The 27,869-nt window shown below is 43.2% G+C and overlaps 1 protein-coding gene across 1 annotated transcript in view; it reads right to left on the reverse strand.

The window, feature by feature from the left end:
- The window catches only part of LOC122396790 (gamma-aminobutyric acid type B receptor subunit 2), a 55,562-nt gene extending 33,319 nt beyond the window's left edge, over positions 1-22,243 (reverse strand). The window contains exons 1-3 of the mRNA XM_043395469.1: positions 22,189-22,243; positions 20,153-21,486; positions 1,370-1,687 (exon numbers count right to left, since the gene is read on the reverse strand). Coding sequence (XP_043251404.1) covers positions 1,370-1,687; positions 20,153-21,486; positions 22,189-22,243 — 1,707 coding nt within the window. The remainder of the gene's footprint in view (positions 1-1,369; positions 1,688-20,152; positions 21,487-22,188) is intronic.
- Between the last annotated feature and the right edge of the window lie 5,626 nt (positions 22,244-27,869).

Consider the following 27,869-nt stretch of genomic DNA (forward strand, 5'->3'; position numbering starts at 1 on the left):
CCTCTCTTTTGTGTTTTTGCAACTGTCACTCTCCGTTTGGTGCCTCTTTCCCTTCGATTCTTTATAATTACTTTTATTTTTCCCGCGACCGTCGAGCAAAAAGAACGTTCATTTGGTATAATTTTACGTACCGTTGAGTCGTCATATTTAAATTTTGACTAGACCCATCCAATCAATGCGTTTTATCATAGTGTTGTTTACAGAACGGTTTGTTTTCGAAACAATTATTCAGAAAATTCAATTACATTGGCCGTAGTAGCGTTCAAGCCATTTATTATTCGTAAACGTTTCCGTCCAGTCGAGCGTGGTCACCCTCGAAACAATCAAAATAGGATGATCTTCATTATAGAGAAAATTGTATGCAAATTACAGTCTGCCACACAAGAGCTTACCCGTCATGTTTACAAAATACGATACGTGGGAGGGGGAAGGGTGATAATCTAAACATATACAGCTTTCGCTAATAAGCGTTTCTGCAAAGGCTCTTACGAGGAAAAGACAAAATCCGCTCCCCGATTTTCATCTGAAATTATAATTATAATATTTCTAGCAAAGCTGATGTATAGACAGGATACAGGGAATTACGGTTGTACAAGACTTACTCCGCGTAAAAAACAAACAATTCGAGCGCTCTTTCGAAAAGCAACTACGACGCTATCGCAAAAGTCGCCGCGTAAAAGTGTTTACGCAGCTGAAAATGCTCGTGCATTACTATACTTGTAGCTTCCACCGTTTTATACGAAACCACCACGTTATACGAGGATTGTCGCAATTTCCTCACCGTGTTATACGAGTTTTTTTTATAATGCCCAAACGTACGAGATCCGTAAAAACGTTTACTGCTTGAAAGTGTACTCGAAGCAGTGGACGTTGCTTTTCCATAACATAAATTTTATGATTATTTAACATTCCGAAATCTTCCATAGACTTTCACGATTTTTACCGGGGGAGACGTGTCGTCGTTCGAAGAAGTCGAGGATGGGTTAATTGGGTCAGGTGTACTGCGAGGAGATACGAAGAATGTCCCTGAGTGACGTTCACGATGCGAGAGAGATCTGTCTTTTCGCCCATAAATTACGGTCCTCGCCTATCTGTCTACGTGACGTGTAATCTTGACCAATATACAAGACGAGTCACGCAATAATAAAACTGTACAACGAGGGGAAAAGTAAAACTGTGTCTTGGAGAAAATTCGCTGCTCAAATTTTCATACACAAAAGGCATTATAAATCACCTTAACGTCTCCTCGATGCATAGATTATTTAGAGTAAAACTTTCTGATAAGAATTAAGGGTGGATAAGTTAGATCGTCCTATGTTTTATCGTTTACTGTTGGACATAGTGCTCTTCCTAGCGTTCCGTTACTTACCAGAGAGTACATGTCACCGTTCTGCGAGAGTGCAGTGACGGCTTCCCATCCGAAATGCTTAATAAAAGCTATCCTGGCCGAGTTGTGACTGGAATCGGGCGCAACAGTTCGCAGGAACAGTGGAAACTCGGTAGAATCCGAGAGGGCTGGCGCGGTGGACCCGAAGGAGACCTGAATCACGTTCCAGTATGGCACGATTTTGGCCAACGTTTCCGTGACCTCCGAACAGGCGGTGCCCAGCAAGAGCGGTATCAGGTCATCCTTCTTCGCGGAATAGATAGCGTGGAAGAATCTGTCAACCGCCACGCCCGCGTCGCACTGAAAAGAAACGTCCAAATAATTTAGATCCCCGGCCGCGATATATCCAACATACGATACAACGCGTCCTGTGCCTCGACAATTTGCTACTTTTCATTAAAAATCGCTGAGAATCATTTCAGAACGTCCGCGTAATTGCACGTCGTTGCAACTTGCTCGATGACAGAAACAGACGCAAGAAAAATTATTTTTCATTCTTAGGAAACGTACAGATATTATATTACGCGTGTAACTTAACAAGGAATGAGCTTTGGAATATTTCTTCGTGCAATTTTCCATGAATTGATGAGTATACAAGCTCTAGCATTAATTCAATTAATATCCCTAAGGATCTACACATTATAACAATCGTATGGAACGTTTTCCTAAATAAACGAAGAAGCGCGTCAATGACCCGAGCAGGGAAACGCGTAACGTTTGCATGGGACCGTGTAACAAGTAACCAGAGACAAGAAAGAGGAAAAGGATCTGCTTCTGTCGGATTTCCGGGTGCGTTTGTTATAAAGGTTGGGCAAGACGAGCCCGGTGGGTCGTAACGAGCAATTATTCAACGCTGGCGACTACCAGGGCGTGCTCGAAATCTCGCGCGAAGCTCAAGGGCTCGTCTTATATCGCGGAATCTGATACGGTGTCAAGTCGAGGGAGAAACAAGTCTTCTCTGGCCGACTTCGAGCTCGAGTATCCAATCTCCTCCGTGTCTCGAGCCTAGGCTGTCGATCGATTCTCGAGGCGTTTCGATACCGCGTAACTTTCGACTCGGGGAAAATCGAAACTTCGTTAACGACTTTCGTCGAGGAGAATTGAATCGCTGCCTCTTGCGTTCATTCTGAACCGTGAATCTCCGGCGACATCTTTTTTGTTTTTGCCAACTCCATGGATCGCGCGTCCGGCTTAATTCCATTCGCGTCCCGTATTTGAATTTCAGATACGCGCCATTTTTTTTTATTTTCTTTTTTTTTCCGTCGTGGGCGAAAGTGGCCTCGTTAGGAGCGTCGCTCGTCGAATTTTTTCTGCGCTCGAATGCTCGGTTAATGCGATTCCAAAATTATTTGAATATTTCGCGCATTGATTAGCATGCCGGTACCTCTCGTACGAGGAGAGCAATTATACGGGGAGAATCGGGAGCGATTTTCCATGCGATTTTGCACGTTGAATCGGAATCTCGTCTCTGAGTGCACTTACCGCGTCGGGGTTCGGGAATAAATGCAGCGGGGCGGCCCGAAAAATTCGCCATGCTGGCCATTTTTATGAAATTATTACGAAACTAGCTGTTGTTGTTGTTGTTGTTATTCGCACGATTTATGGGAACCAATTCCCTTTCGAAATAGCGTGTTCGTACCTTTCGCAGGAGGTTTAAAACTTACGGAACAAATTTTCTAGTTCCCCGTAAGTAATATGTATGTTTTTTGCAACCTATTTGTCGCGTGGAAAGGGAATTGTGGGTATAACATTTCTATTTTAATAAAAGGAAACTAATGCGTTCGCATTTTTCCAGCTGCGAGTAGCTCCTTTTTACGGTCACTATATTTCAACCGTAGAAAAGTCTCTTGCAGTGCAGGAATTTGTGATAGGAAAACTTAGAAAGCATTTCCAAGGTAATAATTGTACAGAAGAAATTTTAAAGATACTCCAAAAGTAATATTCGAGATTTATTAGTATCAGAACACCTTCGAAACATTGGAGTATTAAACAATTTGAATAGTGTCAGGGCGTTGTAACTACGATTGCGCATACAGTGGACTCTATCTGTTATGTTCATCCATAATCTTCGCCGCGATCATGCGTTGACATGAATAAAACGCATCCAGTCGTGTAACCCGATTATATTCGGCGCAACCGCCATACCAAATTGTATTCCTAGTTCCTCCGCGTTTAACCCTTTCGGTCACTATTTAGAATTTATGCATAAAATATCACTTGCATCTGTATTTTAACAACGGTAGTATATATTTAATAATGGTTTAAATGCACGCGTGCTCGTGTTTGCAAGTGCATACGTGTTCCCGTCGAATTCGCGTACAATCTTTATAAATATCGCCGGTAAGAATCCTTCAAAGGAAGCGGACGGGGATTAAAATTACAGATTCCGCGTTGCCACGATCCGAGGGCCCACTTTCATCGAGGAATTCACAAAGGAGTTCAAACATCGCTGCACGGATCACAGGGATCGCGTGCTTTTACCACGGTTTAATATATGTTCAAGAATGCAGCGAAAGTTTCCCGATGAGAGGACAACCGACACGAAACGACGCGTTCGATAGGGAACGAATTAACTCTTCGTAACCTTGCCCAACCCCGAGCTCACCTACATTTTTCAAGCCTGATTTAATCCTTTCATCGATATCGCGAACTGTGAGATTCGTATTCCCCAACTATTTTTCGCATCAACGTTTCCCCTCGCAAAAGCTGTACGCGTATATTACGCTAACAGCACGTTGTACTCCAATTTAAATTTGCACAAGAAAATTACATACTCGAGTTTGACTTTAATATGCCATTTTGCGCTAAAACGATAGACGAACCGTGCGCTGCTTTTCAGTCGGTCTCGCGTTTCAAATTTAGATAATGGCGTACGATAAATGCTATCTGCCCCGGCACTTTGCCCGAGAGATACTTGACGCGTTTCTAAAATCGACCGTATCTCGCAAACGGCGTTCCCACGTTTTCTTCCGCGTTCGAATAAAATCTCGCGGCCCTCCCCCGAATCGCGACAGGTGATTTGTTCCCTTAGAACGACGCCGCGACTACGTGGATTCTAAGACGAAGTTCGTAAGTCGGTCGAATGAAAGCGTAAGCCCGCGGAATCATCTACGACGCAGGGCTTATTTAGAGGATTACAGGAGCACCCGCTATCTATTTCCTCCCGGCGACACGTTGACACAAAATAGATCGCGTCGTCTGCTCCGGGGAGGAAGAATGCCAACAATACCGAAGCATCGAGCGCCGCTAAAGGTGAAACGGCAACGGCGTTTCTCAAATCAACCGAACGTAACCAAGAAATTGACACGTATTCGCGGCCGTTGCAAATTTAATAAGCCAATTCGGGCTGTCTTCGACGATCCCGACGGGACTCAACCAGCCAGAGACTTCTGCGAACGCTGCTTCTCTTCCTTTCATTATTTCTCGTTCCCCCTATGCAAACTCCCCAAGAACGATAGACCGTACACGCTTTTTCTCAGTTTTAAAAATATAATCACTCCAAGTTTTTATAGGAAATCGACTCGAAGTTCGAGCATATCGTAGAAAGGATATCTAAAGTATAAACCACGTTCTTAATCGAAAATTATGAACCACCTTTCTCAACTTAGTTTCAGGACTAATAAAAAATGTAGCACGTCAAGTCGATTTACGACCCGAACCGCAAGAATTATCGCATATTTAAATAGTCGTAAAAGACTGGAGCGACCTAATTGTGGACCGGTCGTAGTCGTTTTGAATACGTTTCAAAATGTTTGCTACGTCCTGCGTTTATGGCCGCGGAATGGTTCCGCGGAACTTGCGGGAGAACTTCGGAGGAGTCCGACCATAATCGGTCGTAACTACTTACGGGCGAACTCCGCTTCGGCCATAGTTGGCGTTAGAGGACAATCGCGTGTGCCGTAAAGCGTCGCATCGTTAGAAAGTTTCTGAAACACCCGGTGGAATATGCTCTCTATAAACCACCATTATTCGCGTTAAGGACGAACAGTGTGCCGAAACGATGAGAAACGGAGATGGACTCTCGAGCAAGGTCCGGGAACGTAAGAAAAATTATCCAACGTCGGCGTGGACGATTGAAAAATCGGTTTCGTACGCGATGGACCACCTGATGCGAGCCTCCACTTAAATATATCGTCCCACGTTAGGCTAGCCATTCTTTCTTTTTGATAACTCTCTAGAAAAACCGAGGATTTCCCAAACCGATTGCGACAAGAAGAAATCTTCGTAAAATTATATAAAACTTCACCGATTAAATATTGCAAAATTTTTATACGGTGCAGGAACAGATTTTTTATTCGTACGAAATAGAATCGTGTTTTGAATACACGCGGTTTATAGACAAATTGTATGAATACAAAAGAATGTCGGAGCTGCCAATATTTTTTGTCAAGAGCGTGGTTGTTCGCGTTTTTTGGCGAACGCCTCTGCGGGGAATTTTCCGGAATTTTGTCTCGCGGCGATACAGATTTACGACACGGTATGTGCACGTCGTCCAAGTTTTGACAGCGTAATCTTGAATGGCCGTAGTTCGTGCCTAGGTTAACGTTTCCGCGCTATAGGTTGCAAAACTTTGCTTCGTTGCCGGATTATACCGCAGAACTACGCAACTTCGTGCGCGAGGGTTACCCTTAGTTCTGATGCCTAGGTGCACCGTAGTTTTTAGCGCTCCTCTTCCATGCCGGGATTTAAACTTCCATAGAATATATTAGCCATTTACCGCGATATCTGCGACAGGAATTTTAGTCGCGTTTCTGTGAAATGTCGAAACTCGGTATTTCAACGCGAGTGGAGAATCATTGACATTTAGACACTCGTCGGATTGTATCTCTCGTTTTAAAGGTACGCCAGAGACCTGTTTCGAGAAAGTCTGACTTAATATCGTTACTGTTTAGATTCCATTCCTCAAAATAATAGAGCTTCTCATTATCAGTACCTTTACTCTGAACAACCCAAAAAACAAGCTCCTAACTCTCGTAACGTAGTAAAAATTGGTATCAAAGCGATTCTCATTAAATCTTAGCTCGCGTGGTCGGGCGGCAAGATTTCCCGGAACACTTTGAAACCTGAAACGTTCGTTCTTCATTTTCCAAAGTATTACCATAACGCCGCGTTTCATCCCGCGGAGGTTATCTTTTCACCGCGGGGAAACCCCGTATTTCTTCCGCACTATTTTTTCGCCCCCCTCCCATCGATTTCGAAATCAATTTCAGATGACTTTTGCGCGGCGTGTCGCTAGCACATTTTTCCGTATTTCCTGGCGCGATGCGATCCGCTGCGCTATTTCCCAACGGGGACCTATCCTTTCAATTTATTTCGTGACGTTGCAGAAGCTTGGTTCGTTTGGTAGACGCGGCTCGTCAGACGCGTTTGTCGTTTAAAAATTGCCACCTACGCGTATTATACGGATCGGAATCGAACGGGGGATATTACTGATTGCGTCTGCGAAATTTTTATCGATATCGGGCCGCGTGACGCGCTTCAGACCCGGCGGTTAACTAACCGTGACAAGCCAATTACCATGCGCGTGGTTAATCATCGGGGTATTCACGTAATTACCGGATCGTTCCCGCTCGTTGTGCCCCATTATTCCCTTCCGAAAAATTTAACGACGAATCGATCACGAATATTTGCGCGTCGCCTCGATATTTCCGGGGAATCCTCGCTCGAATACCCGATGTGACATTAGGGTGTCGCTTTGTTTTCTGCTCGTGCAATGCACACGTCAGGCAACCAATTTTTAATCCGTAATTAGAGTACTTTTTTTTTAATGGACACGTACACGCGCGCATCATAAATAAATAAATAACTGAAGGGTATCTATTTAACCTGCCCTCTGAAAATATAATCAGCGATTTCGCTTGCACGAGTCGGCGTACAACGCATTAAATATGCAAAGCACCGGCGTGAGATGTTTAATCTGTCCGAGGACTGAACTATTTAATTTCAATTAATTCAAGATAATTCGGAAACACGTCGCCGCAGGATTACATAAAATGGCTGGCATTAATATAATTAAGCCAATGAGTTATTAATGAAACGATGCGACTGGGGGGCCTTAATGGATCCTGCGCGGCAGTACAGGGGTCAATATATTGCTGGAAAGCTATTTTTCTACTGTTTGCGAAGTTTAAACTGGTCTGAATATATCCTAGAGAATGTGCTTTCAACGCCATAATTTTCACGTTCACGACCTACGTTTGCAGTTACTTCTTTATTATCACCGCATTCTTGAAGAAAAACTTTTTATTTGCCGCAGGAAAAGTCTAAAATCGCTTCCGCGAAACAACACCCGAAGACGTATGGACGTAGCCCGGAACGCCTCGCGATATTCATAATAAATTCAATAAAAAGGAGGATCTAAGAGGGATGACGAAACGCCGGAACGACGGATACATACGACCAACGAATTTCTCGCACGCTGACCCGCAACATGATGCATAGTCGTTGATCCCTATTTCCGTGGTTGTTCTTCGTCTAGTAGGAACGGTGATAACGCGTAATGTCGCGATCGTTCGTCAGCTGTCGTTCGAAAAACCACCGTATCTTTTCCCTTGTTCGTTCTCGCGAAAGACTTCAAGAGTTATGGTAATACAGACGGAAGAAAGGTTTTTCGCAACGGGGAATCTCTTTATGGACGTTACCCGATCGAACGATGAAAAAGTTTCTTGGATATAATTGAGAAACGAAGGACGGCACGCCGACGAGTGCCGCGCTGCTAATTCAATCTCTCCTGTTTCCGCCCTGCTTCAGCCGCCATTGATGATTGACGTAGAGAGAGACAAAGTTGAGGAGACATAAAACGACGCCACAAATTGCTCTATCGAACAGATGTTCCTTTTTTTCTTTTTTATTTCCTCTCTTGTCTTTTTTTTTTTTTGTTCCCTGTCCTCTCGTTCCTGGTAACCGTGCCCCAGATACCATTTTCGCGTAAAACTTTTTTTTCAACGCGCCTTTTCTCCGACGCTTTCCCCGAACTGGCGTTCTCCCGGGGACTGTCAGATTGAGATATTTATTCGGGGGATAAATTCTTTCTTTAAATCCTTCGGCATCGACTGCGTGCCGAAGATGAGCAAATTTGTATCCGGAGAAGTACCCCGAGTAATGAATAAAAGATAAACGACTCTTCATCCGTTACTCGGTAAGTTGGAAATTGGAACTTGAATTATAGAATGAAATATTTCAGGCGGAACGAATAAAAATTTCAGTGTTTAATTAAGCGACCGTCGCGAATAAATTCCCGTACGTTTGCGTTAGTTCGTTATCTGCTTGGTCATTAATTATTAATTATTTCGTTGTTGTACCCTTTTATCACGCGACACTGGATATAGCAGTTAGCCTTTTCCGAGCACTTAACGCAAGATTAAATCTAATTAGATGCAAAAGACTTCTGCGTTGATCGCAATCTTCAACGCAGCTGTTTCTCGCCTCTATTTAGATTTAATCTTTTTAATTGCTCGAACTCCTGCAGCGGAAGTTACCAAATAAAGTGAAACCATCGTCTGTAAAACAATGTTTGACATAATTTTATCAGTCGTTCCTATCAAAAATAACTATTATATTTTGTTAACTTTGTAAATTGCTGAAATTGTATATTTGATACTGCTTTATGAACTTCGGAGTGGTAATATATTCGCACTGTGGTTTCAAAAATTTCGGTCGGAACGCCGAGAGACAGGGTTGTAGGCGACCGAAGGCAATAAATGACGATGATTTGCAGGTGGAAATTGCCACTATTCGTCGTATCGCTACTAGAGAGCCGGCAATTAAGTTTAATGTGTCAGAAACATGTATTATTGATCGCTCCATCGACTTCGTATAGTTGCAAAACTGGATGTCTGGGTTCGGCACTCACTGACAATGACTGACAGAAATAAATTGCATGCGTAACAAAATATGTTTCGTTGAAAAATCGGGGAAAAACTCGCGGCATTAAAAATAAAAAAATCGACTGTCACGGAAAGTTGGTGCTTTCGTTTGTGATGCTCGAAAAATGTTCGAGAATGTTTGGCTCGAGGAAATAAATTATCGAAAGGCGAAAGAATAAGTCGAGGTGGAACGTAAAGTCGCGAAAGGTTCGACTGCCCTTAGATTGAAAGCAGTAGGGCCTCGTTTACGATGACCCATTCGTCCCCTACGCGAAATACAATTACGGAATAGTTCGGTTCGAGGAGACCGGCGGTTCGATGTTTACGACTCGACAAGCGTGATCACAGAAAGAAGCAATAAACGAACGACGAGTCGAGAAAGTAGGGAAAAAGATTCGGGGGGGATCATGGCGGGCGGTGCTCGATTTATTATTTGACGAGTGCCTGTCAGCCACTTCAGTTTTCTCTCCTTTGTGTAACAAGGCTTCTCAAAGTCACCCCGAAGGCTTTCCACGTCAGCTGCCTTCGTCGTTTCGAGTTACCTAGGACCTCTCGATCGAACCAGCTTCCCACTCTGTACATCCTGGCTCGTGTCCTTTTGAACACCAGGGACGAAACAAGCGACGGGTGAAACGAAAATACGAATTCTCGCGCCACCCTTTGCGCGAGAAAGACACATAATCAGTCCAGAAGGCAGCAGCGAGCCTTTCAAGGGATGGTTTATCGACGAAAGCCTTCCAAAAATATCCCGCTCGTTCAGGGAAATTCTCGGATCCCCTCCCCACGTCTTCGTTTTTCGATTAGCTTGCAAATTAATGGCGAGATTAAGTCGAAAGTTCTTCGACTGCGAGCGATGGGAATTCGAACGACGAGGGGGTGGAAAAGGGAATTGCTCGATAGATGAGAGGGGTTGATAACGCGTTCGATGGGACACCGTGGTTCTTCATCGAATCGAATCGTCGATAAGAAATATGCAATTGCATTTCCATTTTATTAAACCGTATCAAATTTTCTTATACCGTCCAATGGAAGACGGAAGGGTGGTTTTACTTGGAAAGGGGTTGTCGGCGCGTAATTCTATACCGAATCCGTGAAACCGTGAAAAACACTTTTAAGCGAAACGAACTCGACAATTTATGACCCTCCATTCATCAGCGGTGGTCGTGAATCTCCGCAGATGAGACTTCGAAGACCCTCTCTCGACTCTAACGATTCTTTCATTGTCTCGAAAATGTTGTTGCTCGTGACAGTCGAGGATCTAGGAGAGCTTAAACGGAGGGGTAACAAAAGATCGTGAAAAAACTCGGCCCTTATTTTATCACTGTACGACGAAGATGGACTCCAGCGGCGAGGAGGGTCAAAATTAATTCGATAGGCGACGCTTACCAAATCTAAAAAGATTGAATTTTAGATACAAGGTTACGGAGAGCGATTTTACGCGTAAAAATAAGTCGATATGTTCGAGTCTTCGTTCACGAGATAATCGAATTTTAGAAACTCTCGCGTCTGACCATTGCTCTGTTTTTCTACTTGCGCCGCGGTTCGAACCTCTTTTTTTCCACTCGTTAATCGTTTTGAATTGTCGAAATTATCTCTACGATACGGAAACGGCTTTCTGCTGGCGACTATTTCGACTGTTATTCGAATAATTGATTTCCATCGGTTCTTGTAATAGACTGGGGGTCGCGTGAATCGATAATTCGATCGTGGTTTTGCAACGGAAATGCGTTCGAGATCGATGTGATTCTCTTGAATTGAATACTAATTTAAATTATTCGTACAATAGACACTGCCCATATTGTATATTAATAGTAAAATAACAGAGCCTCGATATACGTGTCGTTTAAATAATAATATTTCGATCAAACGTTTAGATCTCTTAAAAATAAGTTCCAATGCATGAATATTGTGTAATGTTTAGATTTATCAGAGTTAGTGTTGGTATTGTCTTCGTCAGTCAATGTTAGTAATATTTCCGATTATCATTGGACATATCCGATACTCTGTTCATATTAATTATAAATAAACAAATCTCTGTAATTATTACGTAGGTAGTTATTAATGGGAGCGTCGTATAATCATTAATATTACTACGGAGATTATCCGTTGCCATTAAAATTATGGTTGCATCATTCCATTGTCATTTCCCTAAATTTGTACACGATTACACGCAGGTCGCGATTTTATGCGACGCTAGTACCATAGACAATGTGATATTAGCCAAAGTAATGGCTCGTAAAGATTATAGGGAGCATAATTGTGAAAGTTATACTAAGTGCTACGTATATATATATCTCGCAAAAACGGGATAAGGACTGAAAGTTTGATTGTCTCTTAAATTTGTCGTTTTATACCCTCCGCGATTAGTGATTCCAGCCTCGAGGACTCTCTGAGATATTTTATGTTTCCATTCTCGTTTCCCCGAGATTACGATTCTCAAACATTCCAAGTTCTTCTGATTCGCCAAGAATTTTACACCTCGAGGAAATTAGCAAATATTATATTCGGTGGTGTGGAACCAAAGAAATTATTATCCAAGTATAGTAATAGAAGACTTTGGAAATCTTCGACTTTCGAACGTAACAAGTTGAACTTTTGGAGACTCTGGAAAGGGAGATCCAAGAATTTTCGAGTCTCGAGAATAAAAAAATTTCAAGGAAAACTATCGCAGCGAACTTTCAACGAAAGTTCAAAGGTACTTTAAGGGCCCCTCGTGACAAGGGGTTCGTCACGATTTCGCTGACGAAGAGCTGTACTACGTAGCAATTAATCAAAGTTCCTCGTTTCCTCTGCGAAATGGTACGTCAAACGTACCCTTTCATCTAAGCCTTCGGCACGCGACCGGAATAATGATTGCGAAAAGCCTCAATTTTCTTCGCTGTATCCACCAGCTCGCGCGTTTCAATTCCTCTCAAAGCGCGTCAACGTTTTTATTTCACTTTATTTCGAGCACACTGACCCTCTCTATATTAAACTATTATCTTTACACCGCGCTGGAAAGTAAGTGAAAAATAGGGACTATTTTTTAACATATTTTTTAATATATTTGCACTCAACTTCCACATTGGGAAAGGAAAATAACATCCAAAGGTAGATCGACTCTCGCTCTTTCGAGCTCAGGAAAATCGTGCTTCGATAAGGCACGAAATTTTCTTGCTAAAACGGCGTTCAAATTTGTGTAGCCAATCTGCGTCCTTTGGAGATACGCCGGGCACGTAAACGCGTTCGTAGCGTTGGTAGTGGCCAATTTCGAGACCCTGTACACGGTCCGATAGCGCTCCAGCGTGCCAAATGCTGGTTCTGTGTACGTGTCCGTAGCACCGAAAGGGTTAAGGACGAAAATTAGCGAACAAAGCGCGCAACGTGTGCACGATCGGTTCGCGACTCACGTTTGAACGACACCGTGCGAAAAACAAACGAGATAACCGCGCGAGGCGTGTACCACCGAGGCTGCCTTATCTTCCAGGATGCGCGGAACAAGCGACTGCGAACAGTTTTTTTATCCGCTCTCGATTCCGTCGGATGTGTCTATTTTCAAGCCAGCGTGAAAAACGCGATAGACGGGGGAAAAGAAATAATAAAAAAATAAAAGGCGCGAGGTCGTAAGAGCCTTCGACGGACGAGGATTACTCGCGATTCGAGAAAGAGACCACTGGATTTTCAATCCTTCCACCTCTCACAGCTTCTATGTTTTTCCACGGTTCTCCTTGCATCCGCGACATAATTCGATATCGTTGATAACGGGTTAACCCACTTCTCGAAATAAGGTCCCACTTTAATCTCCGCGCCCGCGGGACCTGCTCTTTTTTTTTTCTTTCCTTTTACGACCAGACGTTTCGTCGAGCGGAAGAAAAATTATATTTCAGGATACCCACGGAGGGTCCACGTATAATAGAATCGCGGATTCCGTTTTCTTATTACGATACGACGCGGTCGTAGGATCCGTTGCGTGCTTCTCGAAACACATCTTGCGTGTTTCTTTGAGAAGCTGCCCCGGATAAAATGTTTTGTTCAGCGACAACGCGATGCCACGGAATGCCTTTTGATAGAAATACCCTTGGACGTTGCTTGGAAATAAGTATATCCACTGTTCTTGAAAAAGATTTCATTTTATACGGGTCACGCCGATTATTTACTGGCCGATGAACGAAATAATTGTACTCGGTGGATAATTCAAAACGCGCCGGTCGAAACGTGGCTGACAAAAGCTTGTTAAATAACATTATCTGGCGTTCCAATTAATTATTTAACGGGAGCACTACACTTTCGAATAAATTCTATATATCGTAATGTTCGACGATAGAGACGCGAACTTTTAACAAATGGCGTTATTCTGTTTCCCGTTTGGTACAAAGTGTGTACAAGGTACAATATCGACGATATCGACAGTATCTTGGCGTGTCTGTCCATTATAAAATAATTTATGCTGATCTACGCGCGATCCTTCTGTTCCTGAAATATGTCCTGATCCTTCTGTAATTAATGACTATTCTATCGATTCTTTACCCCCCCTCACCCACGTACCGTTGTACCCTCCCAGCTTGTAAACATCCATATTTCTGTAGCCTTCGTTAATCCTCTGTTATCTTTATTTTTCAACTATTTTCTCTTGGAAACTTTCTCGCAACCTTTAAAAATAACAAACTCGCTTCCTGTTATCGTCAATATTTTTCTGGTCGTACACTGTTTTCCTTTCAGCCTTGACTCGCTTCTTTAACTTCACCGTTTCATTCTGTATTTTTTGAAAAATACTGTTTACTCCAATCTCTATTTTATTCCCTCCCTCCCAACAAATCGCGAATAATTCGAAATAAACTTCGAGATAAAATTCACGATTACCGATCAAGTCGAAATATTATACAATTATGCTGTTCCCCTCTAGTCGCGCAGATTTTGCACGAATATCTAGCCGACAATGTTCCTGATTAATTACCAGGAAATCCGAAATGAGCCCGGGGCGTACACTTCTCTGTAAATTATTAAGGTCAGGCGGGGCTGCGGATAAGACACTATTTCTAATTGCTCTATTTGTTCCGGTGTTTTAAAATTGCTGTACCCAAAGTATACGTAAAACAAAGTAACTTGGAACCGACACAAACTAAACTATAAGCATAAATAAAGGGTACGATAACGCAGATATTCAGATTCGCGTCGAGACGGTGGCTGACCGATGTAAGTCGAGTTTCTATTAATTTTTCGTATTATTCTCCCCGCGAGGAGGAGCGGAGGATGGAATTTCCAAGATTACCTTAGCGTCGTACCGGAAGCGGGAATAAAATCTCGCGACCCATTGTACAAGGAAAGCATTTTAACCAGAGACAACAGCCTTCCATCCCCCTTCGTCAGGGAAGCTGCTTAACGTTCGCGACAGAGGATTTGGTAGCGTGGAAAAAATCGAGAACACCGTGGACCCGTTATCGCGTTACGGGGCATGCAAATTTTGCGTGGAGGGCAAACACGTTAAGGGTGATTATTCGTAGATCAACGGGGAGATAGCGTTTGGTCGAGAGGCAGCCGTTCTCCGGGAAAATCCCTATTTTTCGAACTTCTCGTGGAAGAAGAACACCTTTCCGAGAACTTTGTCGGCGCGGGATTGGTTAAATTGCAAATGGCCTACGGCCGTTCCTCGTTCTGAATCCCATTTTCAGCCAGCCACGGATATTCATACGCCGTGCACACACCCACACCACGTACGGTCGGAGAATCGAGGGGACGTAGAACCGCCATCACGCACTCTGTTGAATTCAGCAAAGACACATAAAAGCCACGTGACGCTCCGGGCCCGTATTTAATGAGACTCCGTCAGTGGGAACAGGAACGACCACGAACTTCAAAACCGTGGAAAGCAATCGGTGCCCTGTACTTCGCGCGTGGACGAAAGGATCTACCAGTAAAGCGTAAAATTTCCGTTAACCCAGATAGATGCGATTTTTCGCCATTTTCTCCAACACTAAACCAATCACAACCGGCCCAATGACCATTTTTTAAATTTCTATCCTTATTGTTTGCTTTCTGAGAAATATACGTCGTCTATCTTACCTACCACGACTGGTTGAACGATGTATATTTTAATATTCAGCGTCCACAGCCTTAGAACAGTCTAACAACGCGTATAAAAAATACTGAAACTTTAGACGCGTGCAGTTCCGAAACTACTAGTGTTTTGGTAATTATTAGCCATTGTTAGCAGCGGTAAACCTTCCCCTTTAAAATGGTTTTTTGTTTTTGTCGATCGGACTTTCCGTTCTCGAGATATCGTAATTTATGTGAGGAGGTAATTTTTTAATTTCCACTATCTCTGTCTCCGTCTGACGCGTCGCGCTGGACCTCCTTGTCGCGCGTGAGTCGAGACAGTCACGTGACTAGGAAGTAGTAGTATTTCCAAGAATTTACTACGCACTATTTACGCGCGCGTTATCAATGAAATCACGCGACCGCAACAGAATGTAAACAAACTTCGGAGCCTCGTATCTCCGTAACTAGCCACCGCATCGACTTGAAACTAAAATCCTCATATCTCCGGAACTAATTACGCTATCGACTGGTACAAACGCTCATTTTAAAGGGGTTTTCATCCCCTATCGGATGGCACTATCATCTGTTATTTTTAATGCTGTCTTCTATGTTTATTTTGTCATTTACTTTGACTCTATATACCTAAAGAAGTTTCATGTAATTATTTAGTAGAATTTAATATGAGAAGAGAACAGCGATATATTTACTGAATTATTTGGAAGGTGATCGGCCATAACTGGGTTAAAACGAGGGTATTTTTCGAGGAGCAGCGATTAATTGTCCTTATCTTCATGGAGTTGCTTCTCACGGATGCCAGGGGTAATTTCTCTACTTGTTGAACTAACTCCTGTCTCCCACGCGTTCACCGCCATCCCAAGATTGTGCTCGGATGGGGACGTGACAATAATTAATTCCCCGATGGAAATTGCGCGGTCTTCTTACCTTAACGAACCGGAGATCAGCTATTATCAAAGATCGCGTTACATCGTTCGTCTTTTCTCCTCGTTCTTCCCCTCGCGGTGGACATTCAGTTCGTGTTACGTTTTACGAGTTTAAAAGACATTTGTGCCATTTACAGAGAACGTTTTCGAGAACTAAATGTTGATGTGAATTGTCAAGTCGAGGGAGAGAATATTGCTACAAGTTCTAGTGTAAAATTCGGCACGAAGTTATACGAGATACCTAATAGAATGGGTGGAAAAGTTCGAGGGTGAAAACTGATCTGTATTCGATTCGCATTTGTCGGTGACCGCGGGCGCACCACGAACCATTCCGGAGGAGTAATTCCCACGAATTAAAGGGTTACCACCCCCAACTTGTTGAATTAATACTTTCCCCATTTTTCTGGCCACTCGTCCACAAAGGAACCCCTTGTAGAACACGTACATCGAATACAGATTATTAATACTACAATTCTATTCCATTTAAACACTTGGGAAGCCTAGTCAAATATATTTGTGCTTATTATGTTATTTTCTCGTATTTTATATCACTTTGAATTAAATCGTTTTGACTTTTAAAAAAACACTGATACGTATCGGAACAGAACGTATTCGGTATTAATTTCCGACACCGATACTTTCGCAAACGAATAAAATCGATGACAACAATATAGCACACACGATATTTTCAAATGAAATTTATTTTTAACTGAATTTACTCAATTTATACAAGCCTGGGCAATATTTTACAGAACATAAAAGTTTTTACCGGGGGAAAAATAAAGATTTATATTAATAACAACATTGAAAATCTGAAAATTATGCTTGTCAAAACGATGGCACGTATTTTGAAAAATTTGCCTTTGTTATGCGAATATAGAGTATTGTTTTTTATTTAATATTTTATAGTTCTTCGTTATATCGAAAGACATTTATTTTCTGTGTTATTTATGTTGCGAATAATAATATCGATATTTACTCGGTGTCTTACGGAATTGATATCGATCGGTATTAATTTCAGAGGCCTCGGTCTCGAAACTTGATATCAAATACTCGAAATTTCGAGACCTTTCCACCAGATTGATATCAAATTCCTTGAATATCATCGATACATATAGCACCGGATCCTTTGCTAAGAATTATTATACGTAAAACTTATTTGCACCGGAAGCAATAGATATAAATTTTTGGTGACAAATTCAACGTTTCAAATTTCTGAACAGTTCCTCTTCACAAGAGAGTACACTACAATCAAACTTTTATAATTCGAACCTCTCAGATCGAAAGCCTCTATGACTCAAAGTTTTATTAATTCCCCTCTGAAAATTCTCGATAACTCAAAAAAATAAACGGAAATTTACTCGACGTTGCACACTAGAGCCACTTGGCCTCTACAACTCGAAGTTGAATAAATTGACCTCAGTAACTCGATTAACTTCGAAATTTCCCCTTTCAACCACCAAATGGCTGCCATTAAGGTCTCTCTCGTTGCTCAGTTTGACGTAAAGACCTTCCCTATGGACGAATATTTAGAACGAACATTAAAATTTAGAGCAGGTTCGAGACGAGACGCCTATCGCGAAAGAAGCAGATAGAAAAGTGGGATTTTTTAAAAACTTTGCTTGAACCAAACGATCATTAAATTTAGACTTTGCGTACCACAATGGCTGCTAACAAGATCTTTCTCTCCACTGAGTTTAATTTACATACGCCTAGGGCCTAAATCTGCTAAGCTATTTTACTATTAACGAGTCCTATTAGCAGATCCAGGTCGAAACGCTCTAATTGCACGTTCTGACTACCAAGAATGCCACACACGCTACATAAGGTCTGAAACAAACGATCACGTTTATATTTTGGTATCGTTCACTCGAGAACCGGAACTGGCGGCGAGAGGCGATAGTGTTTCCGTATTTTTTTTCGACGCAAAGACTAAAACGGGCCTGCATGACAAGCAAAACTCTAGCTCGCGTTGTTCCGATCAAACGACGCCGCGCGATTTAATTGCGCTCGACGGACTCCTATGTTTTCGAGGGGAAAACCAACGAGTCTCGTTACACAGTTATTGACAACGCGTTGATGCCGGGGACGAGGACTGTCGGTTGACATAAACTAGACGCGAAAGTTCCACCGCACGAAAAACAATTTGACGCTGGTTGCTCGTGTCGCGGCCGAGACAAACGCAACAAAAGCCACGAGGCGCGAGATCGCGGCCCACGGTTCCGTAATAACGTATTTTAACGTAAATTTAATATTTATTTGCGTTACGCGGCGGCAACAAACTGAAAATGAAATTGTAAAGCAACTCAACGCGCGCATTTCACGTTCCAAGTTAATTTACGTACGAATCGTCATCCATAGGCTCGAATCGAGTTGCACCACCCTGTATGCGATCTCAAGTTTCAAGCAGAATGTCTGGACAAAGTTACTTCGACCTTATAATTATTCACACCAGTGTATCTCCGTTTCTACGTATCTCGGAGTGGTTAACTATGAAGCAGCCTCTGGATAATTTACCTTTGTTGTCTAACTTACAAAGTATTATCTTCCGGTATGCCTCCGTACCTCTATGAACTCGCACACCGAAACTCCCAGATGCACTATGAGCACTCGACAAAGCTTGCTTCCATCCTATCCCCCCCGTTATCAAAATTTCTTGCTTCTCTTATTCGATCGCGTACTACTTGTTGCTCGCAGATATTAGAAACGTGTGTATACACCTTAAACTTAGCTATATTTTCTCTAAATTTGGCTCTTCCACTGCGCGGACAGGAGCAAAGAAACACAAAGACTTTTCTCGACTTTAATCGATCTCAAGATCTGATAAAATATGTATAATTCCTGAAGTTTGTAACTTGTTGGAGTTTTTTTAGAACGATTCGAAGCGATTGGAGTGTTTTCGTGAAGTATGGGGTTTCCAGACAAAACGAAATTGGAGAGTTACGGTCGCAAACAACGCGAACGTTACGACGAGTTATTTCGTTTCGTCGTCTCTCGGTCGGTTTTGTATTCTAATTCTGTCGCCTTTTCGAAACGGACAGGGCCTGTCGACGCGCACCGCAGTTAGTTGAGCTGTCGGAAGATACGTGGAAGCTGTTTCGCGGTAATGTATTTCGCAGTAGTTCGTGGTTACCGTGGAGAAAGTCTGATCGCGCGACAGGACGTATGCATCTCGTTGAAAATCGAGGAGTTGCCGGGATCTGAACATCCTCGTCGGTGAAACTCTCGTTCGAATAAATTTCTAACGCGTTCCCTGCTTTCGAGACTGGCGAGAAGCGGTCGCCAAAATCGTTCGTTTTTAGTCCAGTAGTTTTGGAACAATAATTGCTTGTCAAATGGTCGGTCGTAATCTTTTGGTAGATATTTCATTTTTTCATATTTTACCGTTCATTTTTATTTCAGTTTTCCCCGTATTGTAATTTTTCCAAATGTTTCTATATAAAAGAAAGGTTGTATGGGAAGGTTTGTAATCCTTTTCAAGACATTTGCCCGGTCAGGGCTATCGAGAGATAAATCCAGTACCTCTGTTGTTGGCCTCTCGACTCTTTATCCTGTGTTTTTTCAGTGGTCACTCCACCCCTTGTTTGTTTTAAAGAGAGAAAGCACAAGCCAACAGCACACTGTTCCTACATACCAGACGATCGACCTCACAAAGAAACAAAAAAGCAGACAGATTCCATCAGCGACGAATAAACCCACAAGAATCTAACTATACAGGACAGTCATCTTGTCATTTAGTCCTTTAATTTTAATTAAGTTCTCTAGTCTACCACTTTCCCTACGAATTTTATTTGTTCAAACACCTTTTCTTTAAGTTTACCTGTATCTAGTTGTCCAGATTTCCTCTCTGATCCCTATTCTAGCTGCAATTCTCTGTTCCAAATCGTTCAACCCCACAAATAGATAAATACACCGCGAATACACCGAGATAGGAGCTTCCTTACCTTGGTGTCGTTGTGAATGAGACGCAGCCTGAACTTGGACAGGACGTTCATCTCGTTGACCCTCTCGACAGCCAATCTGGCAGCTTGCAGCTCGCTGGGGCCATCCGGTCTAGGCTCCGCGCCCCTCGTCATCTCGAACAGCCCCAAGATGGTCACGTTCACCTTGTCCGTCGATTTCGTGTTCGTCTCCGTGACAATGTCCTCCTCCTCCTCCTCTTCCACGCGCGATTCGTTCTCCAAATCCTTCTCACCGACGGTGGACGTCAATGTCGGATAAGACGTCGACGAGGACACAGGGGCTCGTTTCTCCTCCGACGGGGATTTCCCGCTGGCTATGCTCGAGGACCGTCTGCCGGAAGACGCGCCGGGCAGCCAGAAATCGTCGGTGTCGTTCGCGTTCTCGTTGGCGTCGATCGTTTCCTGGCGTCCCTCCTCGTCGGCGTCGTCGACTTTCCGATGTCGATGGAGAACGTCTCTGCCCGGGCTCTTGGGCAGATCTGGAGATATCGTAGTAGAGTACGACGACGCGGTGGTCTCCGGGACGTCCATTTTCGGCGGCCCGAAGTGCCTTCTGTCGAACTTCTCCACTTGATGGGCGACGGGCGGCTTGTACGTCACTTTTATGGGGAACTTCTGTGAGCCTTCGAAGCCCGTGAAAGGCTCCTCCTCGTTGCTCGCGTTCGAGGCCCGCGAGCCGCCATTCACTTCCGGCGGATCGACCGGACTCTCCGTCCCATTGTTGTCCTTCTCTCCTGGATTATCCGCGACTCTGTCGGACCTGTTCCTCCGGAGGGTCCTCGAGTTCGAGCGGAGCTGGCATTCTTCGCAATCGAAGACCGATCCTGGCCCGGAGGAGCTCGAGGTGGCCTTTCTGTCCAATTTGTGGACTGTTTTCTTCTTCCTCTTCGCCTCGATCTCGATCTTCGCGTCCTTCTCGCGACGGAACTTGCGCTTCTCGTGGCGTCTGCGTACCTCGTAGTAATTGCTCGCGATCTCGGTCTCCGCCAGGGGAAATCGTAGATCGTTGCTCGATCGGGAACGTTTCAACGGACTGGTTTGCATCCACCGTTGGGGATCCTCGAGCTCCACGGGGGAATGGTTTGTTTCGGCTTCGGATTCGCGACTCTGGGGCTTCTTTTCGCTGCAGGAGAGCGCGCCGTTTACGAGGAGGAGACCGATGATGAGGAGGATCGGGCTGAGGGGAAGATGGAAGGTCCCGGAGGATGAGAATGGCAGGAGGTGACGAGAGAGATCGCGGCGCGGGCGGACGCGCGTCATAATCAGTCGCCGTCGCTGCTTCGACGACTCAAGGCGTCCTCCCGGCTGCTCCTCATCTGAAAACGGACACCCTGTATATTAATTACGGAATAAAATTGCTATAAACACGATCGTAAGGCCGCGGAATGATCCGGTACTCGTTTAGAAAATAATTGGTTGAAACGTCATTTCAAATTTATTATTTATCGTGATCGTTTCGTTTATAAAATATCGTTACGATTCGAAATAAAATGTCCGTAGTCTGGAAACCGGCGCTACGCCGATACTTTCATCCCAGCGCTCTACGTAATGGTAATCCGTTCGAGTTAGGAAACAAAGCGTTCGAGAGTTATGCGATAGAGTAAATATTGAATGAAATACAGCGCCGAGAGGGAAGATACAAACGTCGACGAGCTTCGCGCGAAAACAAACCGAATAAACGGCGGGCGAACCGTGGTCGTTGCGCGCCATTAAACTGTTTTTGGAACTGCATTAACAATTTATGGCTGACCGGGTCCGCCCGCAAACTGAGTTTTTTTTTGCATAAATATTACTTAGCGGAAGTGCTGCTTAATTCGGCTAATGAGCAATTAACGCCGCGGAGACCATAACGCCCTCTCTGGTTACCCTGTCATTTTAGGGGTTGCTTCGCGTTAAAGGAGTTAAAAAATAATCCAATAAATTTTTATTTTGGCTGATCTATGTTTCTCCATCCGAACTCGTGTTATTTAATTTACGAAATGAATTCCTTTCGATGTTGGACGAAGGCCTGTGGGTACCAATGGGTCGTTGTTGTTTATGTTTTGAGTACGGAGAATGCGTGCTCGATCCCATCGCTGGGGAAACTGGTAGCATCTGTCAGCTCGAACGGGAAGGAAACAAATACGCTTTTAGCGAGGCGTATCACGCCTGGTTGTCTCCGTTCCCGTGGACAGAAAATCCGAGCGCGCAATCTGCTTAATGTAACGTTGTAGAAACGGGAGCACGTGGCAAGAATCGTACACAGGGCATGTTAATGAGCTTCGGTGCCCTCTTATTGCGGCGTCGGGAAAACCTCTGACCTTGCTCGAACGAGCTCGTAAACGGCGATGGTGATTAAACAACGAGATTTAGTTTGTTCGCGTTCCGCGCCGTTACGCAACGCCGACAATGACAATACCCCTTCACGTTTTAACGTAATTGACGTCCCAACGCTGGCATGTCAAGCTCATTTCGACCGTTGGGCCAATTTGCATCTTTCCTATCGCGTGCCAGGAGATAGAATCAACGTTATTTTACAACGGTCAAAACTGTTTTTCAGTCGTATCGAGAATCTGTCCGATCCTAACTTAACTCGCGACACGTTGACATCGAGGCCGTGTTCAAATGCCAGTGAAATCTGTAAATTTAATATTATTTACATCGGAAATAATTGCAAATGTAAATTGTGTCGTTTTTAATATCGAAAGAATGAAGATAGATAGTCAGAATTGAGAGAATTGTCAAGCAGTTATTAGACCGTCATATTACGAGCGAACGTGTTAAGAATTGAAAAGGAAACGACGATATCTATTATTTGGTCCCCCTACTTAGTCTAAGTACGAAATGTTGGAGAGATTCCAACATAAATTTCTACGATTTTCTCGTCGTATAAAATAAGTAATAGCACGTCCTACTTAGGCCACTGTACTTCAGTATTAAATATGCTTAACGCGTCAACAATGGCGAGACCGTAGAATAGTAGAAGATTTAATCTTTCTTTTTAAGGCCATAAACGGACAGATGGTATCTTCGTCCGTATTAAGCCTCGTTAATTTTCACGTGACATTTCAATATTTTAAGAGCAATCTAATTTCTCGTCGCATAACTTTTGGGGATTACCTCGTGATCCAATTAAATCAATCGTTCCTTTTATTAATTATGCTTTAATAGTATTATTAAACTCGATTAAAAAATGGAAATACTGGGAACGTTTGATGTATGGTGGTTCGCTGTTCCAAATAAATGTTTCATTTTTAATGCATGCAAATTTCATGTTGATCGAAAAAGTAACTTTTGAGATGTCATACACGCCGTGCCGAAAACTGTTTCGAGAAAAACGGTTTTTGAAATTTTTGACGGACAGCGTTAGAGCACTGTTATACGCAGTGCATATAGAGTAGGCGGGTGAAACTCGTTTTTGCTGAAGGGCCAATTTGCACTTTGTTACCATGTCACGGGTCGCAGTTGTATAATTATTTTACCGCGGTCAAAAATATTTCAAAGGCTATTTTTCAACCCTACGAAGATATGTCATGCATCGTCGAATCCCATGCAATCGCGTAAACGAAACAAGCAAAAAATAGGTTCGTTAAACATTTTTACAATGCCTTATAATATTGTCAATTTTTCGACGGCTGTTGCAATTTTTTTCTCAGTCCCCACGATCGGAAATTAACAAATTGTTCCCTTAATTTACGCAACCGCGATAATTGCGTAATGGTTAAAGTTTCTGCCTGCACGGAAAACGAACTAATTCCGTTCGCAATTGAAATTTCGCCGCGTCATCCGCAACTTTGCGAAACCTGTTCCCGCGCACGTACAGTAAAACGGGATTACATGGGTTTTCCAACTGAAATCTACACCGCGAATTATCTTAGACAAATAGGTGGAAAATTGATGTAGCAACCGCTTAGCTTCGAGTCGAAAGCTCAGATTATTCTCTTCGTTCGCAGTAAGAAAATTTTCATATCAAATTCAAGAGTGCCGTAATTGGTAAAAAATAAAAGAAGAAAAATATTTTTTAATAGGAGGAGTATTTGAGAGACGCCCATTATTATGGTTCTGAAATTGACGTGCCCGTCAGTCGACCCGAAAGATCGAATAAGCGAAAAAATATCGTGAATAATCTGGCTTCACGGGGGGTGGCGTTTAAGCAGGAAATTGGATATTCAGTGACACCTTGCTTCCTCCGCGTCTTTCGCAATATAACGTCGGACGGGCAGACACAACTTAGCCCTTCGTCGATATCCGTAAATCACATTTCTGGATATCGACGGTTTCATTCAGCCGCCAGTCGATCCATTCTGCAGCTCGGTGTCGTCTGATCCCGCCCACCATTTTATTTCGGGCTCCTCGAATAGCGGGAGGGTGGATCCGAACACAGCGCGTGACACTTCCGATAGGCACTCGGTTGACAGAGGAGTGGAGGCATCGGAGTCTCGTGTAAGGGTCGACACCCTGACCTACCACCGTAAATTCTGCTTCCGTATGCAACGTATACAGCATGAAAGGGCCACGGGAGTCTAATCGCAACAGGGCTCTGTCGCGTTTGGATAGCTCACTTAAGCCTCCAGTTTAAACTCAACTCCCTGATTGCATTTCTTATGAAATACTAACCCTTTGGTGGGGCCAAATGTACTCGAGGAAGTCAATATCAATTTTTCAAACTCATTTGTTTCTAATATTCCAATCCACGGTTAAAGAGTAGTAAACACTCGTGACTACAAAGTATGTTTGATTAACACTTTGACTGCCACGTCACCCATACATATATTGGTGACAGAACTTTTAACAGTAGAACTGTAATAATGAATTCTCAAGTTGAAATGTTAAAGAAAATAAATTTTAAAAATTTTAAATATTACGAAAGCAACTACTACGACAACTTTTAAGTTGTGTAGTTTACAATAGCCTAAAATGAAAGTTTTGGTCCCGTAAACAATTTTAGGATTTTAGACTGGTAGTCAACGTGTTAAATGAGAATGTGGATCCATCAGTCCAGTAATTTTTGCTCAGTCGCAGGCCACACGAGGCCTAAGAAAATGTCTGACCCAATACGAGCTGGAATTCGTTCCAAGGACCGGTCATTCTTCTCCCTGCAGACGCTACAATGCATCGCTGCAAGTAGAAATTGTAGGTATTGGTCAGACGGGGTCGGGCAAGTAGTACTGAATTACACGCGGCCCCCCGAGAGTTTTCAAACTCGATTTTCTCGAAAACGTCGTCCCCCATGAAAAAATTACTCCCGCCTTGACTTATTTTCGTGCCATTGGCGTCTCGTGTTTTTATTTACACCGTGAAAAATCGTTTCCGTTAGAGTGTTCTTTACGCGAGAGTTCTAGATTTGTTTCCGACTTTGGGCGTGAAATTTCTATTTGTCGGAATCTCGACGACTAAATCCACAGTACGGTTCCAACAAACATAACGTGTCATTCAGCTCGTTCGCCCGCGCGAATTCTAAAGGGCCCATTTCCAGAATGAGCAGTTAAATTCACTGGTATCGATTGCCCATTCACTTAGCCTAATTTGACCGTAGCAAGTTTCGAAAATCGACAGAGTCTGGTGGGAACAACGTTTAAAAAATAATTAATTTACAAATTTTATATTTTTTCTTATTCTATCGTTCCTGGCTGCAATATACATCTTTTAATTATTTATCGAACGTCTTCGTTGCACATGAACAGAGGCGAGCCGTAACTAAATTCCGTTCTAAATCTAATATCAAGTTGCGAACCTAAATTCGCCACGAAATGGCTGTTATTAACGCAGTTAGCTCGCTGCTAAAAGTTTGACGAAAGAGCTCCAAAGCCAGTCAGAATTTTAAAGTCGGTCAAAAACTAGCCGCCGTTCTAAGCCAAACGCAAATGTTTATTTTTCCAACTTTTTGTTCGAGGTCCACCGGGGAGAAAAAACATGAAACTAATAAATTGATGTATCGGGGGTGTGGTTGGTGCTACAGAAATTTCTGACCAGAGTTTCGTAGTCGTTTTTGCGTCCAGAATATAAATTCTTCCATCGTTAGTTTGTTACTCTTATTAGAAGCTATCTGTAAACTATAGTTTACCGGAAGAACCAGATTCTAAAGGATCGTAGCACGAATTGCTCCATGAATGGATCCAGCGATCGCGATGTTATTTTCTTTGCGTTTCGGGGGATCCTCGATGCACAGATCCGAAAAAAGGAGACGTTTAAAGGTATCGACCATTTACAGTGCGCTTCTTCCTCCGGATTTACACACGAAATAAGTTTCTGGAGGAAACCCGGTCCGCTGATGGATCGTACGGGACGCACGATTGCTTTCACGCATCTGGAAACAGAATTTTCCGTTTCCCTGGAGTATCGGAATAGGGATTACTACTTTCAGATTCATGCGCCTGGTGTATGTGTATCCGATATACGTTTAGGACGCTTCGAGAGTCGAAATTTGCGTTTCCTGAAAGAAATTACCGTGGGTCCGACCTGTAGCGCTGCTTTTTGTGCATCGAACGAGCAAAATCGATTTCTGTTAGGTTCCCTAAACTTTAGAGTCTTGGCTATGCTTTCAAACAGCGAATAAAGACTCGTGGAATCGAAGATGTCTCGATAGGAATGGAAAATTAAACGCACTTGAAATTTTTTCTTTATTAGGGCGCAAAACTTTTCTTTAAATTGAGCGAGGAGTATTTTATAGCTTAATATAATATTTCCCGGCGCGATATAACCTCGATTGGCCCTAAATAATCTTGAATCATGGATCGTTGAACCCTTTCTCCTTCGAGCAGAAAGTTTCCCGTGATTTACGTCTTTTGCAGCAGTGTTAAGATAGCACGACTACTACGTCTTAACACTCGAGACGATAAAACCTACCAAGCAGTCCAAGTATTACAATTCCAATATCTTGATAGCTGAATATGTCGGGAGTTACGACTTTTATGATAAATGTATCTTAATGTTGTTCTCGGGATTCATTACTTCATCGAATTTTACCGTGAGGAGCTCGTCATTTTATTTAAAGAAACAGTTTGTCGCGAAAATTGACGACCAAAACGCGCCTACGTTTCATTCGAATTAAGTAAAGATCCCACGAGTTTTTCTTTGCGAATACCCCAACAGTTTTCCAGGAAGTTCATTAAGCGCGCGCGATTCTTGCCAAAGTTTCCGGTTTCCGGCTGATTGCGTTTCTTTCCGTCGAAGCCGTAAACGGAATTGCGTTTCGCTGTGTTTCCACCTGCTGGACGTACCAAAAGTTTCGTCCTCACGAATGCCGGCGCAATTACGCGTGAATTATTGCCGCGCGCTGGCCGTTCGACCCGCCGATTATGAATTTGCGCGCTCTCCTGGAACGACGCTTCGATTAATCCTCATTTTTTGCACCATTCGATCAGCTAGAAAGAAGTTAAAGCTACTCACAAAATGTTTCAAAGCTGATTTTTGGTGAACACCAACGCGATTTGAACGAATATCCAAAGTCCTACGTTCGATCGTAAAAGCGTTGTTAAAAATTGCTGGAAATCGGCAAATCGTGGATCAAATTCGCGGAATTAAAATGTTCCAGCGGTGGTTTCGCGTGCTCGAAAGAGGATTGTTGGGCATAGCGGAAGCGTCGCGATTCGCGGGTCGCGTCCAACTTCATCGATTGCGTTTATTAGAATTAATGGGGGACACGAAGGGTCGCCGCAGCCTTAAAAGCTTCGTTCGAGCTCGCTGCTTGGACCGTTTATTTTGTTTCCCGCTCTTTCGC

The sequence above is a fragment of the Colletes gigas genome, unplaced genomic scaffold (genome assembly GCF_013123115.1).
Source record: "Colletes gigas isolate AHSC1104 unplaced genomic scaffold, ASM1312311v1 Colletes_gigas_Sc00001, whole genome shotgun sequence".
Lineage (NCBI taxonomy): Eukaryota > Metazoa > Arthropoda > Insecta > Hymenoptera > Colletidae > Colletes > Colletes gigas.